Genomic DNA, 27,765 nt, shown 5'->3' on the forward strand with positions numbered 1-27,765 from the left:
ACTTTGTCTGTCCCTCATCTTTGGGGCTTGCTCAGGGATTCCAGCAGAGATCCCTCGTGCCTTTTGGGGGAATGTGCCCTCAGGAGGGGCTGGTGCTGCTCACAGAACGCTCCAGTGCTGTGGCCTGAGCCTGCTGGAATCTGTCACTGCTCTGCAGACACCTTGCTGCTTGCAGCCAAGTTTCTCTCTCCTGTGCTTCTGCAGTGTCCTTGGATGCTTGGATGTGAGGGTTTGTGCTTTTTTCCCCTGGCTGCTCACAGATGTCTGTGCAGGAACTTTGCAGGCTGCTCTTACCTGCCTGCTGTGCAGATGTTGGGCCAGATGTTGTCTCCCCTGTTGACCTGTGGAGCACGGCAGCACCTCCCTGTGCTTTGGGGCTGCCAGCTGTGTGGCTGGCTCTGGGGCTGCTCCCTCTGCCTGGGGAGGATGGGTGGGCCCTGGGTGATGATTCCTGGCTGTGGAGGGGAGATCCCAGCAGAGCCCGGGCTGGTCCGTGTGCTCCCCACGGAGCCTGGCAAACAGCAGCCAGCTTTGTCTGCCACAGCTGCAGGGGCTGTGAGGGGCTGTCCCTGCTCTGACAATGTCCTCTCCCATCAGATGGCTCTGTCACATTCCTGTAATCCCTTGGCCAGGTTCCACTTGGCTTGGCTGGCCAGGGCTGACCCCGTTTCCTGCCCTAATTCACCCCAGCCCTGCAGCCCCCAGCACACGGGGCTGGGATGGGGAAGCCCTGGGGTTCTGGCATCACCCTCCCAGCTTTGCAGCTCCAGTGCAGCAGACCCAGGCTGAGCTGGGACCTGCTCCTCTCCCAGTGCAGCTCTGGAGGAGCTGTGGCCTCTGCAATCAAAGGACCATTAAAATACTTCCCTTGTTTCCCAGGCTAATTGATCTCAGTCAGTGATTTAAATCTTTCTGTGGCAGGAGCATTCTATTTAAAGGAAACTGCCATTTAAATTAAAAACCCCAAGCACCACACTACTTTCTGCCTGCTGTTCCTCCTTGGGAATCTGAGGAGAACAATAATTGAAAGGTGTGACACAGTCGTGTTCTTTCTCTTTTCCTTTGGTTCCATATGGACATTTTCTTTGTTTCTTCCATGTGGGCAAAGGCAGCCATGGAACTGGAAATTACGACTTCCATGACTATTTTCAGTGATGTCATTAAATGGAAAGCATTATCCTTTTCCTAAGGATTCTGTTTGTGAGCACCAGGAGCTGGCACTGCTGCAGGAGTCAGGGGAGCTGCAGAGCCAAATGTGGCCCTTGGAGCTGGGAGGAGCCCAGGGGCAGAGACAGAGGCTGGAGATGAGTCCAGGGAGAGGAAAAATTCCCAAATTGCTGATGGAGCTGGGCACAGCACCAAGCCTGGCTGTTTCATGTGCACACACCCAGCCTGAGCCATAAACCCTCTGTGGGGAGCACCCCAAAGGCTGTCATTGTGTGTGATCCCTAAAGCATCCAAAGCTCTGTGTGACCCCTAAAGCACCCCAAAACCTCTCATTGTGTGACCCTTAAAGCACCCAAAGCTCTGTGTGAGATCCCTAAAGCACCCAAAACCTCTCACTGTGTGACCCTTAAAGCACCCAAAGTTCTGTGTGTGATCCCTAAAGCACCCAAGGCTCTGTGTGAGCCCTAAAACACCCACAGCTCTGTGTGAGATCCCTAGAGCACCCCACAGCTCTGTGTGACCCCTAGAGCACCCCACAACCTCTCATTGTGTGACCCCTAAAGCACCCCAAAGCTCTGTGTGTGATCCCTAAAGCACCCAAAGCTCTGTGTGTGACCCCTAAAGCAGCCAAAGCTCTGTGTGACCCCTGAAGCACCCCAGAACCTCTCACTGTGTGACCCCTAGAGCACCCCAAAGCTCTGTGTCACCCCTAAAGTACCTACAGCTCTGTGTGACCCCTAAAGTACCCAAAGCTCTGTGTGAGATCCCTAAAGCACCCAAACCTCTCACTGTGTGACCCTAAAACACCCAAAGCTCTGTGTGACCCCACAGCCCTCTCCTGTGTGCACAGACCCCGTCCTGCAGGGCCCAGCTGATTTTGGGCAGTGCTCAGGTCCCCCCTGAGCTCCAAGGGCTCCTCAGTTGCCCATCAGAGCCATTTGCTGCATGGAAATGTGGCCATTTCCCTGACTGGAATCAGCGTGCTGGCTGTTTTCAAGTGGGTTTTTCTCATTGATTAAACCTTTGTGTTTTACAATAGCACTTTGCTAATTGGCACTTTGCATACACAGAGGGCTGGTGCGTGGCTCTCTGCACCCCAGCAAAGATTTAAGGGCAGGGAACATTATTTATTGCTTATGCTCCCTTCCTTCTGTAAATCATGGTATAGAACCCTTACCAGCACACTCTCAAGTATTACCATAAATAATTAAATCTAAATTGCAATTGACAAAATAAAAGAATAAAGCCCCTTTTATGATGCATTACCCTGGCTTTCTTCCCTTTTAATTGCCCGTGCTCCATCATTAATTTGCAGAACACAGTAATTCATGGGAAGGGGGCTCAGAGCATCCCTGGGGCCAGCAGAGCCAGCAGCCAGGTCTGCAGCACGTGGGACATGGAGATGGCAGAAAATGTGTGGGGGGTGGCAGTGGAGCTCCCCCAGCCCCACATTCAGGGCAGCTGGTGCCTTGTTAAAGATGTGTGCTCTGTGCCACAGGGCCAGGAGCTTTGGGGTGCAGGTTCTGGCAGCTCCTGAGACCCAGATCCCAGCCCTAACAGTGTTCTGGTATATCCTCAGACCCAGATCCCAGCCCTCAGAGTGTTCTGGCAGCTCCTCAGACCCAGATCCCAGCCCTCAGACTGTTCTGGCAGCTCCTCAGACCCAGATCCCAGCCCTCAGAGTGTTCTGGCATCTCTTGAGATCCAGATCCCAGCCCTCAGAGTGTTCTGGCATCTCTTGAGATCCAGATCCCAGCCCTCAGAGTGTTCTGGCAGCTCCTGAGACCCAGATCCCAGCCCTCAGAGTGTTCTGGCAGCTCCTCAGACCCAGATCCCAGCCCTCAGAGTGTTCTGGTATATCCTGAGACCCAGATCCCAGCGCTCAGAGTGTTCTAGCATCTCTTGAGACCCAGATCCCAGCCCTCAGAGTGTTCTGGCAGCTCCTGAGACCCAGATCCCAGCCCTAACAGGGTTCTGGCAGCTCCTCAGACCCAGATCCCAGCCCTCAGAGTGTTCTGGTATCTCCTGAGACCCAGATCCCAGCCCTCAGAGTGTTCTGGCAGCTCCTGAGACCCAGATCCCAGCCCTCAGAGTGTTCTGGCAGCTCCTCAGATCCAGATCCCAGCCCTCAGAGTGTTCTGGCAGCTCCTCAGCCCCAGATCCCAGCCCTCAGAGTGTTCTGGCAGCTCCTCAGACCCAGATCCCAGCCCTCAGAGTGTTCTGGCAGCTCCTCAGACCCAGATCCCAGCCCTCAGAGTGTTCTGGCAGCTCCTGAGATCCACATCCCAGCCCTCACAGGGTTCTGCTCCTCTCCTGAACCTCCCTCCCGTGCTCTCAGCCCAGGATCTGCCCCTGCCCAGCTCAGCTCTCAGCTCTGCAGGTCCAGGCTCTGAGCTGCTGCAATTGTCAGGGAAGATGGGAGCAAACATCAAGGAGGCTCCATCTCAGCACTTGACAGGCTAGGTTGACATCAGTGGGAAGGAGATGTCTCCATGGTGGGGAGAGCTGCTCCAGTTGGAGTGTTGGAGGTGGGAGTGCTGCCCCAGCAGAAGGAAGGATCACAGTGAGCTGGGGCTGAGCTCTGCCACGGTTTGGGGAGCCCCAAAAGGGAACAGGAACCTGCAGGGCTCAGGGAGCTGCTGCTTGTCCCCCTTGCTGGCTGGGCTGGAGGGGGAGCAGATTTATCAGTTTAGGGTGGGAGCATAGAGGAGGTTTTGTGGTTGATTTTTCACTTTTGTGGTGGAGTTTTCACTTGGAGTTGGACATTGTCCCTGCAGTGAGTGGAGTCTGAGAGAGGAGACAGAGCTGAATCTGAAAAGGCAGAGATTTCTGAATCCTGAAAAGGCACAGATCTCTGAATCTGAAAAGGCAGAGATAACTGAATTCTGAAAAGGCATGGATCTCTGAATCCTGGAAAGGCACAGATCTCTGAATCCTGGAAATGCAGAGATAACTGAATCCTGGAAATGCAGAGATAACTGAACCCTGGTAAGGCAGAGATAACTGAATTCTGGTAAGGCAGAGATAACTGAATCCTGAAAAGGCAGAGATCTCTGAATCCTGAAAAGGCACAGATCTCTGAATCCTGGAAAGGCAGAGATCTCTGAATCCTGGAAAGGCAGAGATCTCTGAATCCTGGAAAGGCAGAGATCTCTGAACCCTGGAAATGCAGAGATCTCTGAACCCTGGAAAGGCACAGATCTCTGAACCCTGGAAATGCAGAGATCTCTGAACCCTGGAAAGGCACAGATCTCTGAACCCTGGAAAGGCAGAGATAACTGAATTCTGATAAGGCAGAGATAACTGAATTCTGAAAACACCGAGATCTCTGAATCCTGGAAAGGCATGGATCTCTGAATCTGAAAAGGCACAGATCTCTGAATCTGAAAAGGCACACATCTCTGTTTCCCTGCCCAGACCCACCTGCTGCTCCTGCTCCTCGGGCACCAGTTGCCTCTGCAGGCAGGGGACACCTCCCTGTCCTTGTTGCTGCTCTTCCCTTTCCTCCCCTGCCTTCTCTGTCTGCCAGCTGAGGTCTTGCTGAGGCTTCTGGGCTGGTTGTTGTCTCACTCAAGGACACTGAATTAAGTTTCTGTGTCACCTTGTTTAAGTGCCTGATTAAATTAAACCCTGCCTGACTGGATCAAGTGATGTATCTTCTCTTTTCTTTTTTTTTTTCCTTTTTTTTTAAGATAACTCAAACTGGAAAGTTTGTGTCTTCTGTGGGACCCAGAAGGAAATAAATCATGTGTTAAAAGAGCATCCTGGGGACAGGGGGGCTGTCAGCTGAGCCCCACGGTGTGGATGCTCCTTGGATTAATCTCTGCTGAGGAGCCCCTGGGGACAGCAGAGTTTGGGACCCAGCCATGGGTGTCTCTGCTGAAGGATCTTTTCCCAGCCACAGGCTCTTTCTGCTCAGCTTCATTAGATGGCTAAGTTAGGGGAAAAGAGCATCTGCTTGTTGTGTAAACAAGTGGCTTGTGTGAAAATGTCACCTGCAGAGGGCTGGGGTGGAGGAAATGTCTGTCTCCATACCTGGCTGCCAAAACTGGGGCTGTTCCTCTGTGCCAGGCTTTGCCAAGAAGCCAAGACTTCTTCCTTTAGGATTTTCCCCCTGTTCAGTTCTTGCCCTTGGTGCCAGCAGGGACGGGATCGCCCTGGGGTCTCTCCCATCATTTTTCTTCTGCCGTGTCCTGTCAGGACCAGCTCAGTCCAAACCTCCTGGGTCACTGCAGGGAATCTGTGAGGGATTCCTCCTTTTTGTGGCCTGGCAAGCCCAGTGTTATTCTTAGAAGGCGAGCAGAGTGTTTTCCAAGGACGCCTGACCAGAGGAATGTCGTTCCTGCGTGCGTGGGATGGAATCTGGGCTCGGGCTGCCCTGAGAGACACCATCTCCCAAGAACAGCTCTATTTACTCTCTGCCACTCTTCCGCTCCAGTCAAGGATGTTCTCTTGCAACATAATTGGTCCCAGTTCCCACCTTAGAGAGCTGTGATGTTCTGTGCACTGCAGCTGCCTTTCATTTTTGGGGGATTGTTAAAGTTCATGAAAATAATCACGTTTTACACCATCTGCTGTGTGCGAGGAGGTAGCCAGGGCTGCAGGCCAGGGAGTCAGGAGCAGCCTCACCCTGTGCTGCACCTTCCCAAACCTCCTTCTCATTGCCTGGATTTGCTGCTTTGAGCAAGGACTTCTCTTGCTGTGTTGTCCGGGCTGAGAAACCCTGGTGTGGTGAGCAGGTCCTGGTTTGGTGAGCAACCCTGGTTTGGTGAGCAGGTCCTGGTTTGGTGAGCAGGTCCTGGTGTGGTGAGCAGGTCCTGGATTGGTTACCCCAGCCTGGTTTGGTCACCCCTGCCTGGTTTGGATACCCCAGCCTGGTTTGGTTTCCCCAGCCTGGTTTGGTGAGCAGTCCTGGTTTGGTGAGCAGGTCCTGGATTGGTTACCCCAGCCTGGTTTGGTTATCCCAGCCTGGTTTGGTTATCCCAGCCTGGTTTGGTTACCCCAGCCCTGATTTGGTCACCCCAGCCTGGTTTGGTTACCCCAGCCTGGATTGGTTACCCCAGCCTGGTTTGGTTACCCCAGCCTGGTTTGGTCACCCCAGCCTGGTTTGGTGAGCAGGTCCTGGTTTGGTTATCCCAGCCTGGTTTGGTCACCCCAGCCTGGTTTGGATACCCCAGCCCTGGTTTGGATACCCCAGCCTGGTTTGGTCACCCCAGCCTGTTTTGGTTACCCCAGCCTGGTTTGGTCACCCCAGCCTGGTTTGGTCACCCCAGCCTGGTTTGGTCACCCCAGCCCTGGTTTGGTCACCCCAGCCCTGGTTTGGTGAGCATGTCCTGGTGTGGTGAGCAGGTCCTGGTTTGGTTTCCCCACCCTGGTTTGGTCACCCCAGCCTGGTTTGGTGAGCAGGTCCTGGTTTGGTCACCCCAGCCCTGGTTTGGTCACCCCAGCCTGGTTTGGTCACCCCATCCCAGGCTCTCCCCCTGCAAGCCCCAGCACAGCCAGAGCTGTGGATGTGGCAGCGCTCACAGCTCACCCAGACCTGTGGAGGGCCTGGAGAGAGCAGATAAATAAATATATTTTGGATGCCTGCTGCTTTGACTTTGAAAGGGGGTACTGGGATGAATGATTCAAGGCACTGACAGGAGGGACTGTGGGCTGCCCTGTTTTCACAGAGCCCTGAGCCCATCCTGTCCTGGTGCAGACATGAAACGCTCCGTGCAGGGCGGAAAGCAGCGCCCTCGATTCATCTGCAATGCACCCAGTCATTTCTGTTTCCTTTTGAGGCCGAGAGGAAAAGCAAAGCTTTAAAGAAGAAAAAAAATAAATAGAAGGAGCTGCAACTGGTTTAGCATTCTACAAAGTTTCTCCGAGTCCTCCAAATCTTTAATTGACTCAGGAGCATAAAATTGAGAAGGGGAGAGAGTGAGAGAGCGTGCGAGTGGCGCGAGTGATTTGAATAATTTATTGTCCTTTGAAGTTGCAAGAGAAATTTCAGCTGCCTTGGGGAGTAATTTCTCCCCATTCTGAAAGGGTTTCTCCTTATTTTAAACTCATTCAGAGGATGATAGTTTTGCATTTTCTGCATAATTAATGAGCATAGCTCCCCCCACTCTCACACAACCTCTAAAGAGTGGTGGGGTGATGAAACTTGGTGGTTTTCTTAATTAATAAAGTCAAATTAATTTGACTGTGTCCTCATCCTCCCTCACCTCCGTTGGAAGCCATGGATTTATTCATAAATTAGTCTGAGCATGCTGCCAGGAGTGCCAACACTTACAAATCTTTAGCCTGGACTTTGATTTGTTTGGATGAATTTCTGCAAAGATGGTGTGAGGTGTTTTCCATTCATCTCTAACAGATCACCTTGAGACTGGCTCCAGTCACCTCCCAGGGAGCCAGGAGGATCTCCAGCTCTCATTTTCCTTTGTCTGTCTTTCTGGGGAGGACCTGCTCGGTTTTGAGGGGGTTTTTGTGTTTTTTTCTGTATGAGTGCTGTGATACACCCCTTTTCTTCTAGGATCTGCTACTTGTGCTTTGTTCAGTGGCTGCCCCCTGAGGCACTGAGAGGGGAGGGATGCAGGACAGGGCTCCTGGCACGAAGCCATCCCTTGGCAGGTGTCAGACATGAACACTTTTCCTGCTCCAGGAAAGCTCACCTTCCTCAATTACTGTTTGATAGACAAATTTAAGGCGTGGCTGCTGCTTCTGCACGTTTCCATTTCTCTCTCATTCACATCTTGCTCTGTTTTCTGGCTCACTGAGTCTCTAGCTGTCCCAAAGCTGAATTCATCACATTCCCACTGCTGTCAGCTCCCAGCACTGTTGTTGGAGTCTCCTTTTTTTGATTCTTTTGTGCTGCTGTTCCCACTACAAACCTGAATGACGACTAGTGTGGTTCAGAGACAGAAATTGCAGTGACTGGTGTGGTGAGAGTCGAAGTTCATCACTGTTGGAGGTTGTGTTCATCCATTAGTCGTGGCTTTATTAGGTCTTGGTTTCTCGTTTTTGAGACCTCCCATCTCGAGCTCCCTCCACATCCCAGTTCCAATAAGCAGTGCAGGATCATAATAAAATCACAATTCACTGTTTGCACCCAGGTGTTTCCAGCTTGTCTATCCAGAATTTCCTTTTGTTCCACGGAAGGTGTGGGCTGAAATCTCTCACCAGAAGTCAGACAGGAATGGTGTGAGGATCTTTTAAAAACACCCCAAATTCTGGGCTCTAGGAATTGCACCTTGTAAGGTGCAGGAATTGTTCCTGCAGACCAAGAGCCTTCCTCTGTTGCCTGAAGGAGAGAAGCAGTGAGTGGAAGTAATCCAGCTTTTATTTACAGAGTGAGAGAGCAGAGCTTTATCAGACATATTTTATTTGCCTGGTGTGCCTTTCATCCCCACAAGATCCCCACGTGCCCGTGTCAGCTGAGACCCTGGCTGGGGTCACTGCCCTGCTGCAGGGCAGGGTTTCTGTGCCCTGTGTTTCAGGTGCAGAGCTCTGTGGGGTCCCTGTCGGGGCTGGAGCTGATCCCCCCGACCCATCCTGGGCAGGACCGCGAGCTGCAGGGGCTGCAGCAGCTTGTTCTGCCCTGGCTGCTGATTCTGCTGTCACTTTGCAGTGGCACAGGACCACGGCTGGGCTGGATTGAGCTGGCATTGCCCCCTGGGAGCTGCATCTGGGCTCGTTAAGCTTTTGCTTCTTGCAGGCTCGTCCCGTAGGAAATGTTTTTCCGTGTTCTGGTATCCCCTGTGGACTCTGCTCCTTTAGTGACTCAAACAGAGCGGTGGAAGTTGAGCAAAGAGCCAAATCCTTTTTAGCTGGCTCTTTTCTGGGTGGGTGGGAGTCAGGCTGCTCCAGGATGCCAATATCGATGACATGGCTGGAGGAGAAGCTGTCGCAGCGATCTGGCAAGGGAGGAAGAGCTGCCTGCCTGGAGCTGCTCCTGCAAACAACCTGGGATTGCTGTCAGTCACGGACAAGGGCCCTCATTAAGCTGCCAGGACAGCTCCTTGGGTGCTGGCTCTGCTCTGGGTTGTTGTGCCTTGCTATGGGGCAGATCTGGGATGAGATGCTGATGGGCAGCACTGTGTACCCCGTGGTCCTGGCTCCTGTGCCTGATCCTGGGCTGCCACCCTCCATCACAGCGCTGCTCATCTCCCTCACAAGCACAAACTTCTCCTGTAGGGCCAGAAGATGAAGGAGGATCCTGGCCAGAGGCCCATCTGCCTTCCCACCAAGTTCTGCTCGGCCCTGGGGTGGGTTGGTACCAGGAGAGGGTGGAAGCTGAGAGCAGAGGAGAGGGAGAGGGGGAAGCTGAGCCGTGGGAGCAGCATCCCTGTGGAATGGCCACACGTCCCTGTGGAATGGCCACACGTCCCTGTCCTGTCCAGGCAGCAGTTTGCATCCCGTGTGTGTCACTCCACGTGCCTGTCCCTTTGCATAAATCACAGCTGCAAGAACGTTCTCCTGGGCTGTGTCAAGGTGCCACTCACTGCAGCTGGGGCTCATCCCTTTTTGCCATGGAGACAGGTGGATCCTCTCCGTGCACAGGGATGTGTGAGGGCAGCCTGGAGGAGTCCTGTGGGAACGGGATGACTTCATCCCAGCTGCTGCTCCCATGTGATAAGGAGCAGCCCCATCCCTGCAGACCAGCAGTTCCAGCAGGCAGAAGGAAGGATTATGCTTCCCCTCCAGCAGGCAGGATAACGTGGTTTTCCTCACCTTGGAGCTAGGAACAGATTTTTGGTAGCCTCAGTCTCCTCCTGCCTCAGTGCTGCAGGCTCGTGCCCCCCTTCCAAAGGGTCTGGATCCCAGTGCTCTGCAAACAGGAGCTTGAACGTGCCAGATCCCCAAATTACCAAATTACAGCTTTAATGAGTGCTGCTGCCTCATCCTGGCCAAGGGCAGAGGGGCAGCTGGCACAGGGGCTTGTTGGACATGCAGTGCTCTAAAGGTGCATTACACCAGTTCTTCCTCTTCCTCCCCCATTTTCTGTGTGTGGTCACTCTGCTGCCATCCTCCACTGCTGTCCTTCCTCCTCTGGCCCTGCAGGGAAGGAGAGGGGCTGATCCTCGGAGTGCCATTCCCCGAGGGGAACAGGCTGCACCCTGTGGCTTTTCTGAGTCAGGTAAGGCTTTGGTGGCTCAGCAGCAGGGGAACAGACAGGTGGAAGTGTTTCACTCCTAAAAAAACATCCTCGATCTTTTTTTACCTCCTCTGCCCAACCTTGCCAGTCCCGTCTCCCTGAAGGGAGCCAAGAGCTGCTGACAGTCGGAGGAAGTCTCCATCTGAAGGCTATAATTATCCTGTCTGCCTTCCCAGAAAAGGCCAGTTGGGGAGCGAGCGTGCTCCCGTTCCCCGGCCCAGCCCTGCCTCTCCTGCCTCCCCAATTACTGCTAATGGACTTTTTATGATGATAAGACGACTGGGCTGGGGAGAAGTTACTGACGGGGAAATGGAATATAATTCACTCCCTGTTTGTTTGTTCTGTCAGAAAACCCTCATTTTAATTTTATTTGTGAGGCGCTGAGGAACAGCCCTCAGAAGGAAAAAGTGCAAAATCTGTCAGTAAAACCCTGGATTTCACAGGGTCCAGAGTCTCTGCAGGACCTCTCCAAGGGGTGTCCTCAATCTTGTGGAGTGTCTCCATAGAGACTCCTCCCCAGTCCTTCTCCCAGTTTGCAGCTTTCTCACTTGTCCTGAAGAAAAATGTAAATTCTGAGCTCCCTCCCTTGCCTCTAGCCCTGCCTCAGCTCCCCCGCTCCCTAGCACGGACCCATTCCAAACAGCACATCCCTGCTCCCCACTCTCCATCTGTCTCAAATTTGGCTGCTCTCTCCTGTTTTCATCTGCTCTGTGGTTTATCTCCTCCATCTAATCTTCACTTCCTTGCTCAGGCTCTGAGCACCTCCCTCCTCTCCAGTTTGCTCCAGTTCTCTTGCACAGAATCCTGGAATATTGTGGCTATCCAAGGATCCCCAGAGGTTCATGGAAGGGCAGCTCCTGGCCTGGCACACGTCAGCCCAGGATCCACTGGGTCCCTTTTCCCTGCTGGTGGCTTCTCATTCCCACCCACTCTGCCACCCTTCCCCACTTTGCCTCCGTCCCCTGGGGTGGCAGAGCTGCTCCTCTGCCTGTGCCTGTCCCTGTCCCTGTCCCTCTGTCTGTCCCTGCCCCTCTGTCTGTCCCTGTCCCTGTCCCTCTGTCTGTCCCTGCCCCTCTGTCTGTCCCTGTCCCTGTCCATCTGTCTGTCCCTGTCCCTCTGTCTGTCCCTGTCCCTCTCTCTGTCCCTGTCCCTGTCCATCTGTCTGTCCCTGTCCCTCTGCCTGTCCCTGTCCCTGTCCCTGTCCCCGTCCCTCTGCCTGTCCCCGTCCCTGTCCCTCTGCCTGTCCCTGTCCCCCTGCCTGTCCCTGTCCCTGCTCCTCTGTCTGTCCCTGCTCCTCTGTCTGTCCCTGTCCCTGTCCCTCTCCTGTCCCTGTCCCTGTCCCTCTGTCTGTCCCCGTCCCTCTGCCTGTCCCTGTCCCTGTCCCTCTGTCTGTCCCTGTCCTTGTCCCCGTCCCTCTGCCTGTCCCTGTCCCTCTGTCTGTCCCCATCCCTCTGCCTCTCCTGTCCCTCTGCCTGTCCCTGTCCCTGTCCTGTCCCTGTCCCTCTGTCTGTCCCTGTCCCTGTCCCTGTCCCCATCCCCCTGCCTCTCCTGTCCCCACGCTCCAGTCCAGGGCACGGATCTCCCTGTACAGGCAGCACCTGAGTGTAAATCTGCTCCCTGAAGCAGCAGACAAACCCTGGGGCATGGCTGGACCCCAGCCCTGCCCTCCTGGGCAGGAGTTGAGAGCACAGCTGGGCTGTGGTGGAGCCTGGGCTCCTTCTCCAACTGGGAACCATCAGCAGCTGTGGAAAAGGGAGATGGAGCTCCAGCAGAAAGCTCCAGCCCAGGAGCCAAAGGGAAGAGGAGGAGGAGAGGGGGTTTGATCCTGGGCATGGCAGAGGGAAGGGCACCAGAATCCTTCCAGATTGCTCTGGAAATTAGCAGGAGGTGAGAAAATCAGGGAGAGACGTCTCCTTCCAGCTGACACAACTCGGTTATTGGGAAGTTCCAAAAGCTTTTGTCTAGCTTTCAGTTTTTATCTCTGTCCCCCAAGAAGCAGCTCCTGGGGAAGGTCTCTTGTGAGGATTTTGTGGCTGTTTTGTTTTTCTCTTTGCCGAGGCTGCAGCTGTGCTGAGGGCCAGCAGGTCTGATCCCAGCTGCTGCGTGTCTGCACCAGGACAGGCAGGAGGTGTGAGGGATGGGGGCTGTCACCTCCCCCTGGTGTGGCACCGCAGGGAGGGCGAGTGCCCAAGGTCAGCCAGAGCCAGGGAGCTGAATCCCAATTATGGCAGCGGGCTGCAGCCTGAGGAGAACACTGCTGGGCAACCCAAAGCAAAATAGCATCACCCATGAGGGGCTCCATGGCATGAGGGGCTCATGGCCTCAGCTTTAACCTTTGTTCTCAAAGGTGGAGGTGCACGTGTGTGTGTGTGCACAAAAAGGTGAATTTCCTTCTGCTGAATGTTTCTGAGTGAGGATAAAAGTTGGGTCTGCCTCTCATGTAGCATGGACACGCTCCCCAGTGGGCAGCTCCATGGGATGTGGGGTTCAGTTCCACAGGGAATGAGGGGTTCAGCTCCATGGATTGAGGGGCTCAGCTCCATGGAATGTGGGGCTCAGTTCCATGGGGATGTGGGGCTCAGTTCCACAGGGAATGTGGGGCTCAGTTCCATGGAATGTGGGGCTCAGTTCCACAGGGAATGTGGGGTTCAGTTCCATGGAATGTGGGGCTCAGTTCCATGGAATGTGGGGCTCAGCTCCATGGGATGTGGGGCTCAGCTCCATGGAATGTGGGGTTATGCTCCATGGAATGTGGGGCTCAGCTCCATGGAATGTGGGGCTCAGTTCCATGGGAATATGGGGCTCAGCTCCATGGAATGTGGGGCTCAGCTCCATGGGAATGTGGGGTTCAGTTCTGTGGGATGTGGGGCTCAGCTCCATGGAATGTGGGGTTCAGTTCCATGGAATGTGGGGCTCAGCTCCATGGAATGTGGGGCTCAGTTCCATGGAATGTGGGGTTCAGTTCCACAGGGAATGTGGGGCTCAGTTCCATGGGATGTGGGGCTCAGCTCCATGGAATGTGGGGCTCAGCTCCATGGAATGTGGGGTTCAACTCCATGGAATGTGGGGTTCAGCTCCATGGAATGTGGGGCTCAGTTCCATGGGAATGTGGAACTCAGTTCCATGGAATGTGGGGCTCAGCACCACAGGGAATGTGGGGTTCAGCTCCATGGAATATGGGGCTCAATTCCATGGAATGTGGGGCTCAGTTCTGTGGGAATGTGGGGCTCAGCTCCATGGAATGAGGGGCTCAGCTCCATGGAATGTGGGTTCAATTCCATGGAATCTGGGGTTCAGCTCCATGGAATGTGGGGTCAGTTCCATGGGAATGAGGGATTCAGTTCCATGGAATGTGGGGCTCAGCTCCATGGAATGTGGGTTCAATTCCATGGAATCTGGGGTTCAGCTCCATGGAATGTGGGGCTCAGTTCCATGGAATGTGGGGCTCAGTTCCATGGGATGTGGGGCTCAGCTCCATGGATTGTGGGGCTCAGTTCCATGGAATGTGGGGCTCAGTTCCACAGGGAATCTGGGGTTCAGCTCCATGGGAATATGGGGCTCAATTCCATAGAATGTAGGGCTCAGTTCCATGGAATGTGGGGCTCAGCTCTGTGGGAATGTGGAGTTCAGTTCCATGGGATGTGGGGTTCAGCTCCATGGAATGTGGGGCTCAGTTCCACAGGGAATGTGGGGTTCAGCTCCATGGGATGTGGGGTTCAGTTCCATGGAATGTGGGGCTCAGCTCCATGGAATGTGGGGCTCAGCTCCATGGGAATGTGGGGTTCAATTCCATGGAATGTGGGATTCAGTTCCATGGAATGTGGGGCTCAGCTCCATGGGATGGGGGCTCAGCTCCAGGGAATGTGGGGTTCAGCTCCATGGAATGTGGGGTTCAGCTCCATGGACTCTGGGGCTCAGTTCTGTGGGAATATGGGGTTCAATTCCATGGAATGTGGGGTTATGCTCCATGGATTGTGGGGCTCAATTCCATGGAATCTGGGGCTCAGCACCGCAGGGTTGTTTGCTGAAGGTCGATGAGCAGAAGGACGGCTGTGCTCGTGTGCAGGAGCTCATCAAGCAGCCCAGCAGCAGGAAAATGGCTTTCCTGCTGTGTCCCTGCTGCAGCCCCAGCTCCTGAGCCGCTCTGGGCCAGCGCAGAGCTGCTCCTGCCCGGTGGGATAATGAGGGTTAGTCACCAGCGAGGGAGAGCTGCAGCTTTGTGTGGGTCGTGGGCTTCCAGCGGGCACCAGGGCTCCAAAAATGGGAAAAATCCTTCTAAGAGACGTGTTTTGTAGCTGCCTTTCTTTTGTCTCCGTGGATTGCTGCCGCTGTGGGCGAGGGGCCCTTTCAGGCAGCTCCTGCTGCTCTGCTCTGAGGCCAGATGGAAAACAAGGGGGTTTGTCTCTCCTGGCAGCCCTTTGTTGAGCTGCCTTCCAGGGCAGCAGGAGCAGGGGCAGGAGGTGGTGAGGGTGAAGACACAGGTGAGGTGGGTGAGGTTTGTCACCTGCCCTCAGCACCAGTCCTGCTGTGGGGCTGGAGGTGAGGGGACAGAGCTGGGATGGGTCAGGAGGGTGCAGGGGCACCTCTGCACCCCCTCAGGGAGAGCCTGGGGGGCACAGGGACACAGGGACACAGGGACAGAGTCCCACACACTGGAAAACACACACCAAGGGTCAGGGACTGTCCTCCAGCCTGGTCCTTGCCACCTGTGGGCAGACTGAGGAGAGTGAGTGGAAGGGGACACGTCCCCATCCGAGTGGGAGCAGCCTTGGACAGCCCCAGGCTGGCAGGTGGAGGGATCTCTGTGATCCTGCAGCCCAGGGGATGCAGGAGGGATATTTCTCTGTTCCTGCAGCCCAGGGGATGCAGGAGGGATGTCTGTGATCCTACAGCCCAGGGGATGCAGGAGGGATCTCTGTGATCCTGCAGCCCAGGGGATGCAGGAGAGATCTCTGTGATCCTGCAGCCCAGGGAATGCAGGAGGAATCTCTGTGATCCTGCAGCCCAGGGGATGCAGGAGGGATCTCTGTGATCCTGCAGCCCAGGGGATGCAGGAGGGATCTCTGTGTTCCTGCAGCCCAGGGGATGCAGGAGGGATCTCTGTGATCCTGCAGCCCAGGGGATGCAGGAGGGATCTCTCTCTGTTCCTGCAGCCCAGGGGATGCAGGAGGGATCTCTCTGTTCCTGCAGCCCAGGGGATGCAGGAGGGATCTCTGTGATCCTGCAGCCCAGGGGATGCAGGAGGGATCTCTGTGATCCTGCAGCCCAGGGGATGCAGGAGGGATATTTCTCTGTTCCTGCAGCCCAGGGGATGCAGGAGGGATGTCTGTGATCCTACAGCCCAGGGGATGCAGGAGGGATCTCTGTGATCCTGCAGCCCAGGGGATGCAGGAGGGATCTCTGTGATCCTACAGCCCAGGGGATGCAGGAGAGATCTCTGTGATCCTGCAGCCCAGGGAATGCAGGAGGGATCTCTGTGATCCTGCAGCCCAGGGGATGCAGGAGGGATCTCTGTGTTCCTGCAGCCCAGGGGATGCAGGAGGGATCTCTGTTCCTGCAGCCCAGGGGATGCAGGAGGGATCTCTCTCTGTTCCTGCAGCCCAGGGGATGCAGGAGGGATCTCTCTCTGTTCCTGCAGCCCAGGGGATGCAGGAGGGATCTGTGATCCTGCAGCCCAGGGCATGCAGGAGGGATCTCTGTGATCCTGCAGCCCAGGGGATGCAGGAGGGATCTCTGTTCCTGCAGCCCAGGGGATGCAGGAGGGATCTCTGAGATCCTGCAGCCCAGGGGATGCAGGAGGGATCTCTGTGATCCTGCAGCCCAGGGGATGCAGGAGGGGTCTCTCTGTTCCTGCAGCCCAGGGGATGCAGGAGGGATCTCTGTGATCCTGCAGCCCAGGGGATGCAGGAGGGGTCTCTCTGTTCCTGCAGCCCAGGGGATGCAGGAGGGATCTGTGATCCTGCAGCCCAGGGGATGCAGGAGGGATCTCTGTGATCCTGCAGCCCAGGGGATGCAGGAGGGATCTCTGAGATCCTGCAGCCCAGGGGATGCAGGAGGGATCTCTCTGTTCCTGCAGCCCAGGGGATGCAGGAGGGATCTCTGTGATCCTGCAGCCCAGGGGATGCAGGAGGGATCTCTCTCTGTTCCTGCAGCTCTCCAGAGTGGCTCTTGTTGCTTTTGGGAAGTGCGTGGGTGGTGGGCAGGAGTGAAAGCTTCTCTTTGACTTGATGGCTTTCCATTAAGCTGTGGAGCAGGATCACAGGTACACAGCAGCCATCCGGTCTTTTCAACCTTCCCTCGGGAGACCCAGACCCTGCAGGAAGCCTCTTGTAGTAGGAAAATTCTTTTAAGCTCCAGATTTTTCCATTCCTATTTTGATACTGCACAAAAATGGGTTTTTCTACTTTGGAAGCAGAGAAAGGGGGGGAAATTATCTCTGTGACTGCTGGCCTGATGGAGCTCAGACTCAGCCTTTCCAAACCTGCCTTGCTCTCAGCTATCAGGGCAGCTTGGTGAAGTGGTGTAAAATCCCCTGGACTGTCAGTGTGTTGTCTGGAAAATGAGTTTCTTTGGTTTGTATTTATTTATTTAAAGCCACGCTCCTGCAGCCTTGGCGGACGAGGGGAAGCAGCCCAGGCCCTGTGGGTGGGCTGAGAGGGATTCAGCTGGCACCTTGTCCCTGCTGGGGAGGCTGCAGAGCCCTGGGCAGAGCTGGAGGCTGAGCTCTCACTCTGTGAGTCCCTGTGAGCTGGGCTGGCAGGGCTGGGGCAATCCCAGGCAGCACGGGGAGGTGGGCGCCAGTTTAGGGTCACCAGGACCCTGGGTCACCAGGACCTTGGGTCACCAACACCCCAGGTCACCAACACCCCAGGTCACCAACACCCTCCTGGCCAGCACCTTGGATCACCAACACCCTGGGTCACCAGCACCATGCCTGTGCTGGTCTGGCTCTCTCCCAGTTCTCCCAGTTCTCTCCAGTGCCTGTGCTGGTCTGGCTCTCCCAGTTCTCCCAGTTCTCTCCAGTACCTGTACTGGTTCTGGCTCTCTCCTGGCTCTCTCCAGTTCTCTCCAGTGCCTGTGCTGGTCTGGCTCTCTCCCAGTTCTCCCAGTTCTCTCCAGTGCCTGTGCTGGTCTGGTTTTCTCCCAGTTCTCCCAGTTCTCTCCAGTGCCTGTGCTGGCTCTGGTTCTCTCCCAGTTCTCCCAGTTCTCTCCAGTGCCTGTGCTAGCTCTGGCTCTCCCAGTTCTCCCAGTTCTCTCCAGTGCCTGTACTGGTTCTGGTTCTCTCCCAGTTCTCTCCAGTGCCTGTGCTGGTCTGGCTCTCTCCCAGTTCTCCCAGTTCTCTCCAGTGCCTGTGCTGGTCTGGCTCTCCCAGTTCTCTCCCAGTTCTCTCCAGTGCTGGTCTGGCTCTCTCCCAGTTCTCTCCAGTGCCTGTGCTGGTCTGGCTCTCTCCCAGTTCTCTCCAGTGCCTGTGCTGGTCTGGCTCTCTCAGTTCTCTCCCAGTTCTCTCCTGTACTGGTTCTGGCTCTCTCCCAGTTCTCCCAGTTCTCTCCAGTGCCTGTGCTGGTCTGGCTCTCTCCCAGTTCTCTCCCAGTTCTCTCCAGTGCCTGTGCTGGTCTGGCTCTCTCCCAGTTCTCTCCCAGTTCTCTCCAGTGCCTGTGCTGGTCTGGCTCTCTCTCCCAGTTCTCTCCCAGTTCTCTCCAGTGCCTGTTCCGGTCTGGCTCTCTCCCAGTTCTCCCAGTTCTCTCCAGTGCCTTTGCTGGTCTGGCTCTCTCTCCCAGTTCTCCCAGTTCTCTCCAGTGCCTGTGCTGGTTCTGGCTCTCTCCCAGTTCTCTCCAGTGCCTGTGCTGGTTCTGGCTCTCTCCCAGTTCTCCCAGTTCTCTCCAGTGCCTGTGCTGGTCTGGCTCTCCCAGTTCTCCCAGTTCTCTCCAGTGCTGGTCTGGCTCTCCTCCCCGAGGGGAGGGGGCTCTCAGTGGCCGGGGGTGCAGAGATGGAGAGCACGAGGGGGGAGGAATCAGATCTGCAGCTCAGCTCTTGGGCAGCTTTCAAATCAACAATCTGGTTCTGATTCTCACCCATTTTCCAAGTGAGCAGTAAAATCGAATAGGTTGGGTGGGTTTTGTTTGGATTTTTGGTTGGATTTCTGTTTGGCCCCCTGTGTCTGAGTCCCTTAGGCAGCTGGGCATGGCAGGAGCTCAGGAACAGCCTGGACAGCTCAGCTCCTCGTCACCCCACACTGAGGCAGCACCCCAAACAGGGATGCTGAGCAATGACTCCAAGTTCAGTGGTTTTTGGAGCACCATCCCTTTCTTCAGGACGGAAATAGAACCTTGTTTTTCTCCTCGGCTGAGCTCTCATCACGCAGCCTGCACCCATTTAAATGTATACGTGACATTAAGGTTTATTAGGGGCTTTTATTTTAGGAAATGAACTTGCATCAATAAAGTGTTCTTAAAAGCCCTGGATGTTTTTAGCTGTACCTTCAGAATTGACTTTGCAAACTCTTCAGATATCGAGCGGAGGTGAGGAAGGAAGGAAGTCAGGGGCAGAGCGAGCATTTATATTTTAGCCTGGAGCAAAGTTCGGGTTTTACCTTTCTCAGATGAAGACACATCCCCCAGTGCCAGTTCCTCCAGTGGGACTTGCTTGATAACCTTTAGCTGTAACATTGCAAAGAAGACTCTGACCTCTAAATATAGATTTGGGTATTTATAAATGCGGTGCTTTGTACACACAGCATTCGGTGGGACGTAAACAGCTCCAGCAAATTGTATTTACCTCCAGCATGGAAACAAATGCTTGATTGCATCACATGAGCTTGCTCAGTGCCTTTTATTTATATACTGCTGGCCACGCCAGGCAGGCAAGGGGAGAAGGCTTCCTTTTGTCTTCTGACCCCTAAAAGACCCTGGAGACTTCTCCCCAGCTCCCATTTGCCCTCCTGTGGGAGGCTGTTTGCATCTTATTTTATAGACTCTTGAGTGTGACGGGATAAATACACACATTTCAGAGTCACGTGCTCTGCTCTTCTCAAGAAAACAGACGGCAACTTTATGATCTGAGTGATTTTATTTGAACACAGCTGTGGCCTTGTGATTTAAATATTTCAATAAATTTTGAAGTAACTAGATGAGAGGAAACAGTGCAAGGAGAACAGGTTGGAGCACGGGAGGAGGATTCCCAGAGGGTGGGGCAGTGTGGGCTCTGCACAAACGCTGGTCAGGCACCCAGCCCAGCCTCCATCCCTGCAGGATGCTCTGCAGGCAGGGATTGCTGGTGGAAATGAGTGAGGGGCTGAGGCAGAGCTGCTCTGGGCTCAGGGGTTGGGTTTTGTCTCTGGGGTGGCTCAAACACAGCCCCAGCCCCTGTGTGTGCGTTTGGGCATCGCTGCTGCTGCAGTGAGAGGAGGGCAGAGCCTGGAGCAGCAGGAATTCTGTGTGTGCCTTGGGAGGAGAAGGGGAGCAGGCTCTAGGGGGTTGTGCCCTGATCACAGCTCTCAAATCGCTGTTCTGAGGGGTCACACCTGCTCTGTGTGACTGTACCTGTGAGGGCAGGGTCTGCAGGTGAAGGCAGAGGTGCCACAGTCGAGGGGATTTCACATCCTGAAGCCGCTGGCATCAGCCTCTCTCACACCTCTGTGAGCCAAGCCCTGCTCTGGCTGTTTCATGGTGCTGGTCCCACCTTCTCCCTTCCCTGGCTAATTCCTGTAACCCTCCCCCTTTCCTTGGTGTTTTGGTCATCTCCAAGGAGCTGGGAATGCAATTCGCTCTTTCTAAGTGTTGTTTTCAGCTCTACCAGCTTTTGGTGATGCTCATTAGATGGGTTTTGCAAGGGCAATTTCCCCTGTACAAAACAATTTAAAAGTCCACTTTTCAGGAGTAAAAGAGGCTTTGCAACATTGAAATCTCTTTGTAGGATCAGGCCCTTAATCATTTTCTGCTGGAGCTACTTCATATGTAAAATGGAGGTAAATGCTGTTCTGAAAAAGGCCAAGAGGTTTAATTTCAGCTGGGATCATTAAGAATAGCAGCAACAACACCACTATTAATTACAAACCGTGTTTATTAGAGTCTGTGTTCGTGACTGCCACTGATGATGTTTCCTTTTTGTCCTCAAGGTCCCCCAGTGTTCATTAAGAAGCCTGTGGACCAGATTGGTGTGTCAGGAGGGGTGGCCTCCTTCGTGTGCCAAGCCACCGGAGACCCGAAGCCAAGGGTCACCTGGAACAAGAAAGGGAAGAAAGTGAACTCTCAGAGGTTCGAGGTGAGAAATGTCCTTGAAATCTGGTGACTGACACAAAGCAGCCCCTGCTCCTCTTTGGCTGCTCTCAGACCTGATAATAAAGGGAAATTTGGAAGGGAGGAGTTTTGACAGCAGGAGGAGTGAAATGCAAACTCTTGGCCATGTCAACGGCTGAGTTTGTTCCAAAGCAAGAAAGAACTTGGCTCAATTATGTTCCTGAAGTTTTTTATTTTGTTTTATTGGGGTTTTCTCCTTCCTGGGATATAATATAACTTCCTGCTTTCTTAAAAAACCCAAACTAAGCTGGTGGTACTTCAGCCCTGTAAATGTACCTTTCATACCCACCCATGGCTCAGCATTTTAATCCTGGGACAGTCTGGAGCAAACGTTGCAGTTGTTGGCAACCAGAGCCAAGCAATTGGCATTGTTTAGATAGAAATGAGAGCGGAGGAGCAAGGACTGGGAGGTCATCCTGTGGAATTTGCTGTGGGACTCAGCCCTGCCAGGCAGCTGTGTGCTGAGAGGAGCTTTGTGGTGTCAGCTGCCCCTGCAGATGGAGGGACAGGGCAGGGCTTCATTTTTATTTTGTTTTCCTTTGGTGTGTTTCGTCCTCCTTCACCCCAGTCATGCTCTGAACACCCACCCCACACCCTGTCACTGGGGCTCGTTCTTCCAGAGCCTCTGAGATGCTCTCTGGGGGTTTGGTGGCTCAGTGGTCACTGGCAGGGGTGGCTGTGGCAGCTCTGTCACCTGCAGGTCAGTGCAGAGCCAGGCTGGACGTGTTGGTGACTGTGGGGCTGAGGTTTGCAGTGGCTGTGTGCTGGTGCCTGGGGTCTCCTCAGAAGCAGCAACCCAAGGACACTCATGGTGTGTGTCTCTCTTTGCCTCTGTCCCCCAGACCATTGAATTTGATGAGAGTGCAGGAGCTGTCCTGAGGATCCAGCCCCTCCGGACCCCCCGGGACGAGAACATCTACGAATGTGTTGCTCAGAACCCTCATGGGGAGGTCACTGTCCACGCCAAGCTCACCGTGCTCCGAGGTAAAGAACCTGGCCAGTGGCCCCTCAGCTGGGTGGGAAGGCTCTTAAAAATCCATGGCTAAGGCACAAAGCCCTCCTGGGTTGGGTTGGTTTGGTTTGGTTTGGTTTGGTTTGGTCTGGTTTAGTTTGGTTTGGTCTGGTGTGGTCTGATTTGGTTTGGTTTGTTCTGACCTGTCAGATTTGTCTGCTGTTCTTACCCCAGAGACATAAAACTGTGGTGTAAGAAACTGAGGTAAAACTGGACCACTTCAGGAGGTGTGACCTGAATTGCCCTATGACTCCTATGGTCTTTCACCCCTCCAAAAATTCCTTCCCCAGATTTAGGAACAGCACCACGAGCTCCCCACACAGAAAATTGGCTCCAGGAAAGCCTTCACTGAGGAATCACTTAATGGGCTGGGGCTAAGGTCATTATGGATCTGCATGGGCTTGCACACATTTGGTAGCAGTGCAAACATTTTTCCTTGTGCAGGATACCTACTGTGCCTTTCTGGGCTTCTCCCCTCTTCCCAGAGGTCCTTGGCTCTCTGCACTCTCCAAGAAAACAATTCCATTCTCCATTTTGTTCTGGTTCTTTTTCCCACTTGTCCCCGTTGGAGAGGATGTTTACATGGATGCCTCCCTCATGTCATCTGTTTGAAATATGCTCCCTGAACTGGGTGTGGGGGAGGGAACAATATGCTGTTGCTCTGGATGCCTCTGGATGTTTGCTGTTCTAGCCCTGGAGATCCCAAAAATCAGTGTGTGAAGTGCTGAGTGAGGCTGGGTGCTAAAGCTGAGCCATGTAGGGTTGGAGCCCCGTGAGTGATGTTCTCTGTTCCAAGCACAGGGCAGTGCAGGTGATCCTGCTGGCAGTGGGGTGGTGGAGGGAGAGCTCCCACGGGGAATTCAGCTTGGCTGGGGATGAAGCCATGGCTGTAGTAGCACTGGCAGCAAAAGCCCTTCTCTCTGCAGTGAACAGACAACAGCTCCAGGTGCCCCAGGCAGGAGCCCACAGGGCCAAGGGGTAGCTGTGCCCATGGGCCAGCTGCTTTTCCTTTTCCTTCAGCAATTCCAGCCTTCCCTCCGGGAGCAGCTTCAACCCTTTTGTTTGAACAGGCAGCGAGCTCGTCCTTCAAAGGGCAGAGCAAAGCTGGTGTGTGACTCCCCAGCGTGCAGCAGGGAATTAACAGCAGACATGAAGGGCACAAGGCAAAGCCCCAGCCTCCCTTTTTAGCTGGGAATATCCCTGCTGTGGGCTCGGTGCTGTCAGGATTTTGGCTGCCTGGCAGCGTGGGGGCCCGTGGTCCAGTCATGCCTGACAGATTTGTGTAGGTGCCTTAGATGTGTGTGCAGCTCCTGTGCCTGGCATGGCATTTAACCTTCTGTTGGAGGAGCGTGGTGGGATGGAGCTGTCAGGAGCTTGGAACAGTGCAGTGTGACAGGAGTGTGTCTGCCTGTGCTTATCCCAGAGGGTGGGAGCCTTATTCTTCACACTTATTCCCATGAATTCCCTTGGAGCTGTGACAGTCTGGGAGAAGGGCCCCTGCAGTCAGATTTAAAGTTTGTACCCCTCAAATTTAGCTACAAGCAGTGGCAGGGGAAGGTCTGGTTGTTCCTTGGGCACTTTCAGGGATGGGCACTCCAAACCTACCTGGGCAGCCCCTTCCAGTGCCTGAGCACCCCTTCCATGGAGAAATTCCTGCTGATGTCCAGCCTGAGCCTCCCCTGGCACAGCCTGAGGCTGTTCCCGCTCCTCTCTCCGGCTGCCCCGACCCCCAGCTGGCCACAACCTCCTGTCAGGGAGCTGGAGAGACTGAAGGAGGAATGAACTGAGCTCAGGGGCTGTCCTGAGAGACCAGGGCTCTTTGTACAGCTGGGATCAGCATCATCCACATCAGCCAGGACAGCTGGCAGCACAGGGGCTGCATCTGCCCACTGCCTGCCAGTGCCCCCTTTGCTGGTCCCACCAGAACATTCTGGCTGTGATCTGCTCTGTTTGCCTGATGGGACCTGCTCTGGAGTCTCCTGGGGCAGGGGGGGCAAGGCAGTGCTGAAGAGCATCAAGGAAGCAGATTTTGTAGCATATCCTCCCCTTCCCTGCTCAGCTCGAGTCTCTCCATCCTCCATCACTCCTCAGCTCGCACACAGCAGTTTCTCTCCTCTTTATCAAGTGCTGGGCAAGTTAAAAGCACCCAGCCAAATGCACTGATCTGCACAATGACAAAGTGAGCATGCTGGCATCTACTCCTCTCCTGCTCCTCCCCTCTTCTGCACCCACCCACTCTCCTGTTTGTCTTTTCTCTCCCTGCTCAGCCTCCTCCTCTCTGTCTCTGCTCTCACTTGCTGGTGCTGAGCGGAGGGAGGGGGCTGCTCCTCAGCCTGGAGATGGATGGGAGCTGTCATCTGCAGAACCTGTTACCTTGGCACACTCTGGAGAGTGGAAACCTGGGCCCAGCTGCTGCAAGCTGCACGGGGGGCTCTGGGGTAGCTGTGCAGCCTGTTGCTGTGCTGCTGTGATCCCAGACATGCCTGTGGGTACCTTCCTGCAGCACCATTGCAGCACTTCCTCAGCACCAGTTCAGTCTCCTAACAGCAAATAACAGAAAATATTTCCTCTTTCCAGAAGAGAATAGAATACATTCTTCCCTACTAGATGCAGCTGCTGGAGGGATTGAGCATAAACCCCTCTTGCTTATGCACATGATTACTCCTGGAACAGACCCGGGTAGAAACCCACATGCCTTCACTTGAAAACAGGAAACTGCAGGAGAGGGAACCTTGGGGACCTTCTGAGAACAGGGCTGTGATGGACACTGTTCAGCTCACACAGCCCCTTCTCACCAGCTCTGCTGGCTTGTTTGTCCTTCCTGCTCTGCTCCTCCAGGGATCCTGCTTTGCTAGGGCTGTGGAGGCTGGCTGTTCTTTCCACAGCTGGCTAGACAGAGTGCCTGCAAACCTGACTCCTGCAGAGAAAAAGAAAGAAAGCAGATTTGGGAAGCGTTTTCCAGTTGTTTTTGACTCCAGCTGCTGTTGTTTTTCGTGTGACTTAGGCAGGAAGGAAGGTCACTGGCACAGGCATGCCAGCTCCCCGTTGGTGTGGATTCTCTAAGCTGCCCACTCCCGAGGAAGATTTCATGTGTGTGTGTGCACCTCTGGGGATAGACACAGACAGAGAGGTTGTGGGATCCCTCCTGGGCTGTCACTGGGGCTGCTGTGGACAGACTTTCACAGCTTCTAGTGTTTCCCTCTTGGTTTCCTTGCATGAAGTATTCAGACATTGCTTTAACAATTCCAGCCTGAAATCTCCATCTCACGTTTCCGACTCCAAGAGCACATCTGGTGTGGGAATGTGTAAAGTTCTAGCAAGATCCCTGCGGTTTGTTGGGGTTTTTTTTGTAGCTGTTGGCTTTAAATCACAAAAGGCAAACAAGAAGCAGCTCTGGATGCTCAGCAGAGTCCCACGGGAGCACACAGGAAAGGAAGCTGCCCCCTCTGAAATGTTACCTTGCCATTTGGAAAATTCCTGGCAGTCTTTCTTCAAACTTGACTTGCTTTGCTTTGCTTGTAGTGACCTGAAAATTGGGTGACATTGACAGCAGATTAATTCTGTAGCTTCTGAATAACATCAAAGTAATTTTAACTGAGATGCCTGTCGAGGGAGGGTACGTGGGGACACGTCGGTGGAGGGAACACAGGCACTGCCTGCACTGCTTTGGGGTGCAGCACACACATCTATTGCCTGTGAGCCACACATTTTAATAACATTGCTAGGCTATTACTCTTTTCAGAGTGAAACTTTCAGCTCAAAGAAATGGAATCAACAGACAGAGCACATTACTGAGACTCCTCCCTGCATTGAAATTGTCTTAGGCTGGGCAGTAATAGAGAGCTGAGACACAGGTACAGACACAGGGGTGGAAATGACTTGTTGATGTAATTTCACAAGGCACACAGCGCCAGGATACCTGGGGAGAGGGCAGCTCAAGTGTTCATGAACATAATGAAAGGAACAGGGACGGGTTCAAGAGTGCTGGATTTTGATTTTGATCCTGATTAAAACTTGTGTCACTCGAGCTGCTCCATCTGTGTGTTCCTGCTTCTTCCACCCTGAATGAGGACAGTCAGAAGAGCCAGCATCCCTGTCTCCAGAGGAGAGTGAAAAATCCCTCCTCCTCTTCTCTTCAGAGCATCCTCGTGGCTTTCTGCACCAACTCCATGGCACGTCTGCTCACGCTCACACCCTCCTCCTCTAAATTATTAAACAACTGTGTACACCCTGCGGGAAAAAGAGCAGCAGCAACACCCGCTTTATCTTCCTTAATCATCCTCATTTCCAGCACTGCTAATTAGCTAAACCCAGAGCTGCCACCTTCCAGAGTGACAAGGGGACAGGGCAGCCCTGTCCCCTGGCTGGGGCTGGGGACCCTTGCTGTGTGTGGCAGCCTGAGCTGTGTCCAGGCACGTCCCCAGGCACAGAGTGTGTCCCTGGTGGGATTTATTATAAATGACAGCCAAAGTGCTCCTCTCTCTTCCCCTGCCTCTCCCCATCCCTCCTCCCCTGTTCTTTCTCACCCTCCTTTGCTCAGTGAGGCCTTGAGGTGATTCACCAGCTCGGGGGGGCTCTGAAGAGCTGGGTCTAAGGCAGGGATGAACAAGGTGTTGGGATGCTCCCTTCCTATGGCAGCTGCCCCTCAGGAGAGGCTTTGCCTGCGTGAGCCAGCACGATTCCAGCAGCAGCAGCTGCCCAGATGTGCCCTTGAAGCATCTCCAGCTTGTGCCTGGTTCTTTTGTTCCTGCAATTGCCTGAGCTGCTTTCAGAAAGAGGATTCACAACCTGAAGCATTGCTTGTTTATTCGGGGACAGGTCTGGGGTGTTTGGGGATGGATGGGGAGGGTGGCAGGGCACGTGTGTGCACGTCCTGTGGGGATTGCAGTGAGGTTGTAATTGCATTGTTGCAGGGAACCCAGCTGTCAGGGCACGGGGGAGTTTTACTTCCCTGACAGGAAGGAAATCTGAGCGCTCGAATCGGAGCAGTCTGTGATGTTCAGAGACGCTTCCTCTGCTCATCTGATCCCCAAATCTGATCACGCCTCTAGTCGCAGTTGTTTTAATTAAACTCAGAGGAATTCTGCACATTGTGCTGCAAGATTAACATTTTTGTTTAATTAGAAACACTCGGTAATAACGGTTGTAGCCGGCCTCCCCCGGCACACACACACACACATGTGCACACACATCCCACCAGGCACAGGTTATTCCCTCTGAGCATTAACTGGCTCCTGCAGGGAAGGGGCAGGGGCTGGAGGCAGGTGGAGCAGCATCACCAGGGACAGGATAAAAGCAGGGATCAATAGTGATGTCATCTGCAGCCAATGCGGCTCCGGCTCCTCACCCTCCCACGGCTGCTGGGAGAGAGGAGGGGAGGGAGGACCATTAAAGCCTGGCTGAAAGCTGTGCTCAGGCACAGCAATTCCCAGAGCCCCTGTGCTGGCCTGACAGCACTCCTGGCAGGCTGCAGGAACACACGGTTTGGGGGTCCTGCAGTGCCCCAGCACAGCCCAGGCAGCCCAGAGGGCTGGGCCAGTCCCCAGTGAAAGGTGTGTGTCAACAGCTCCAGTTTAGGATACAAAATTCTGATTTAGAGGTGCTTCAGATGCAACAAACTGGCTTTAGACTGAAAGAGTGCAGATTTAGATTACATACGAGGAAGAATTCCTCCCTGGGAGGGTGGGCAGGGCTGGCACAGCTGTGGCTGCCCCTGGATCCCTGGCAGTGCCCAAGGCCAGGCTGGACATTGGGGTTGGAGCAATGGGACGGTGGGAGGTGTCCCTGCCATGGCAGGGGTGGCACTAGGTGGGCTCTGAGGTCCCTTCCAGCCTAAGCCATTCTGGGATTCCATGGAAAGGCACCCAGCACAGCAAGGCTGCTGGGTTTCTCCCTTGTCCTGCTGTCTCTGGGTTCTGCCATTTGTATTTGGCTCCGTTCCTCCTTGCCCATCACGTGCCAGCCTCAGGAAACAGCTCTGGTGTGTTTGCAGTTGGCAGGGTGGTTCCCAGCCAAGGTCAGCCCCATCCCAGTGCCACTCTGAGAGCTCCCATCAGTGGGGGACTGGTTGTGATGGATGTTCATTTTTTAAGAATCCCACCTTTTTTAATTCCCTGCATTATTTCCCTTCTGTTCACTCACCTGCTTTTGGG

General features: G+C 54.2%; 1 protein-coding gene across 1 annotated transcript in view; it reads left to right on the forward strand.

Annotated features, from left to right (window-relative positions):
- The window catches only part of PTPRS (protein tyrosine phosphatase receptor type S), a 158,817-nt gene that overhangs the window by 59,117 nt on the left and 71,935 nt on the right, over positions 1–27,765 (forward strand). Inside the window, exons 3-4 of the mRNA XM_033082031.1 lie at positions 20,421–20,566; positions 21,444–21,585. Of these exons, the coding sequence (XP_032937922.1) occupies positions 20,421–20,566; positions 21,444–21,585 (288 nt within the window). The remainder of the gene's footprint in view (positions 1–20,420; positions 20,567–21,443; positions 21,586–27,765) is intronic.

The sequence above is a fragment of the Catharus ustulatus genome, chromosome 29 (genome assembly GCF_009819885.2).
Source record: "Catharus ustulatus isolate bCatUst1 chromosome 29, bCatUst1.pri.v2, whole genome shotgun sequence".
Taxonomy (NCBI): Eukaryota; Metazoa; Chordata; class Aves; order Passeriformes; family Turdidae; genus Catharus; species Catharus ustulatus.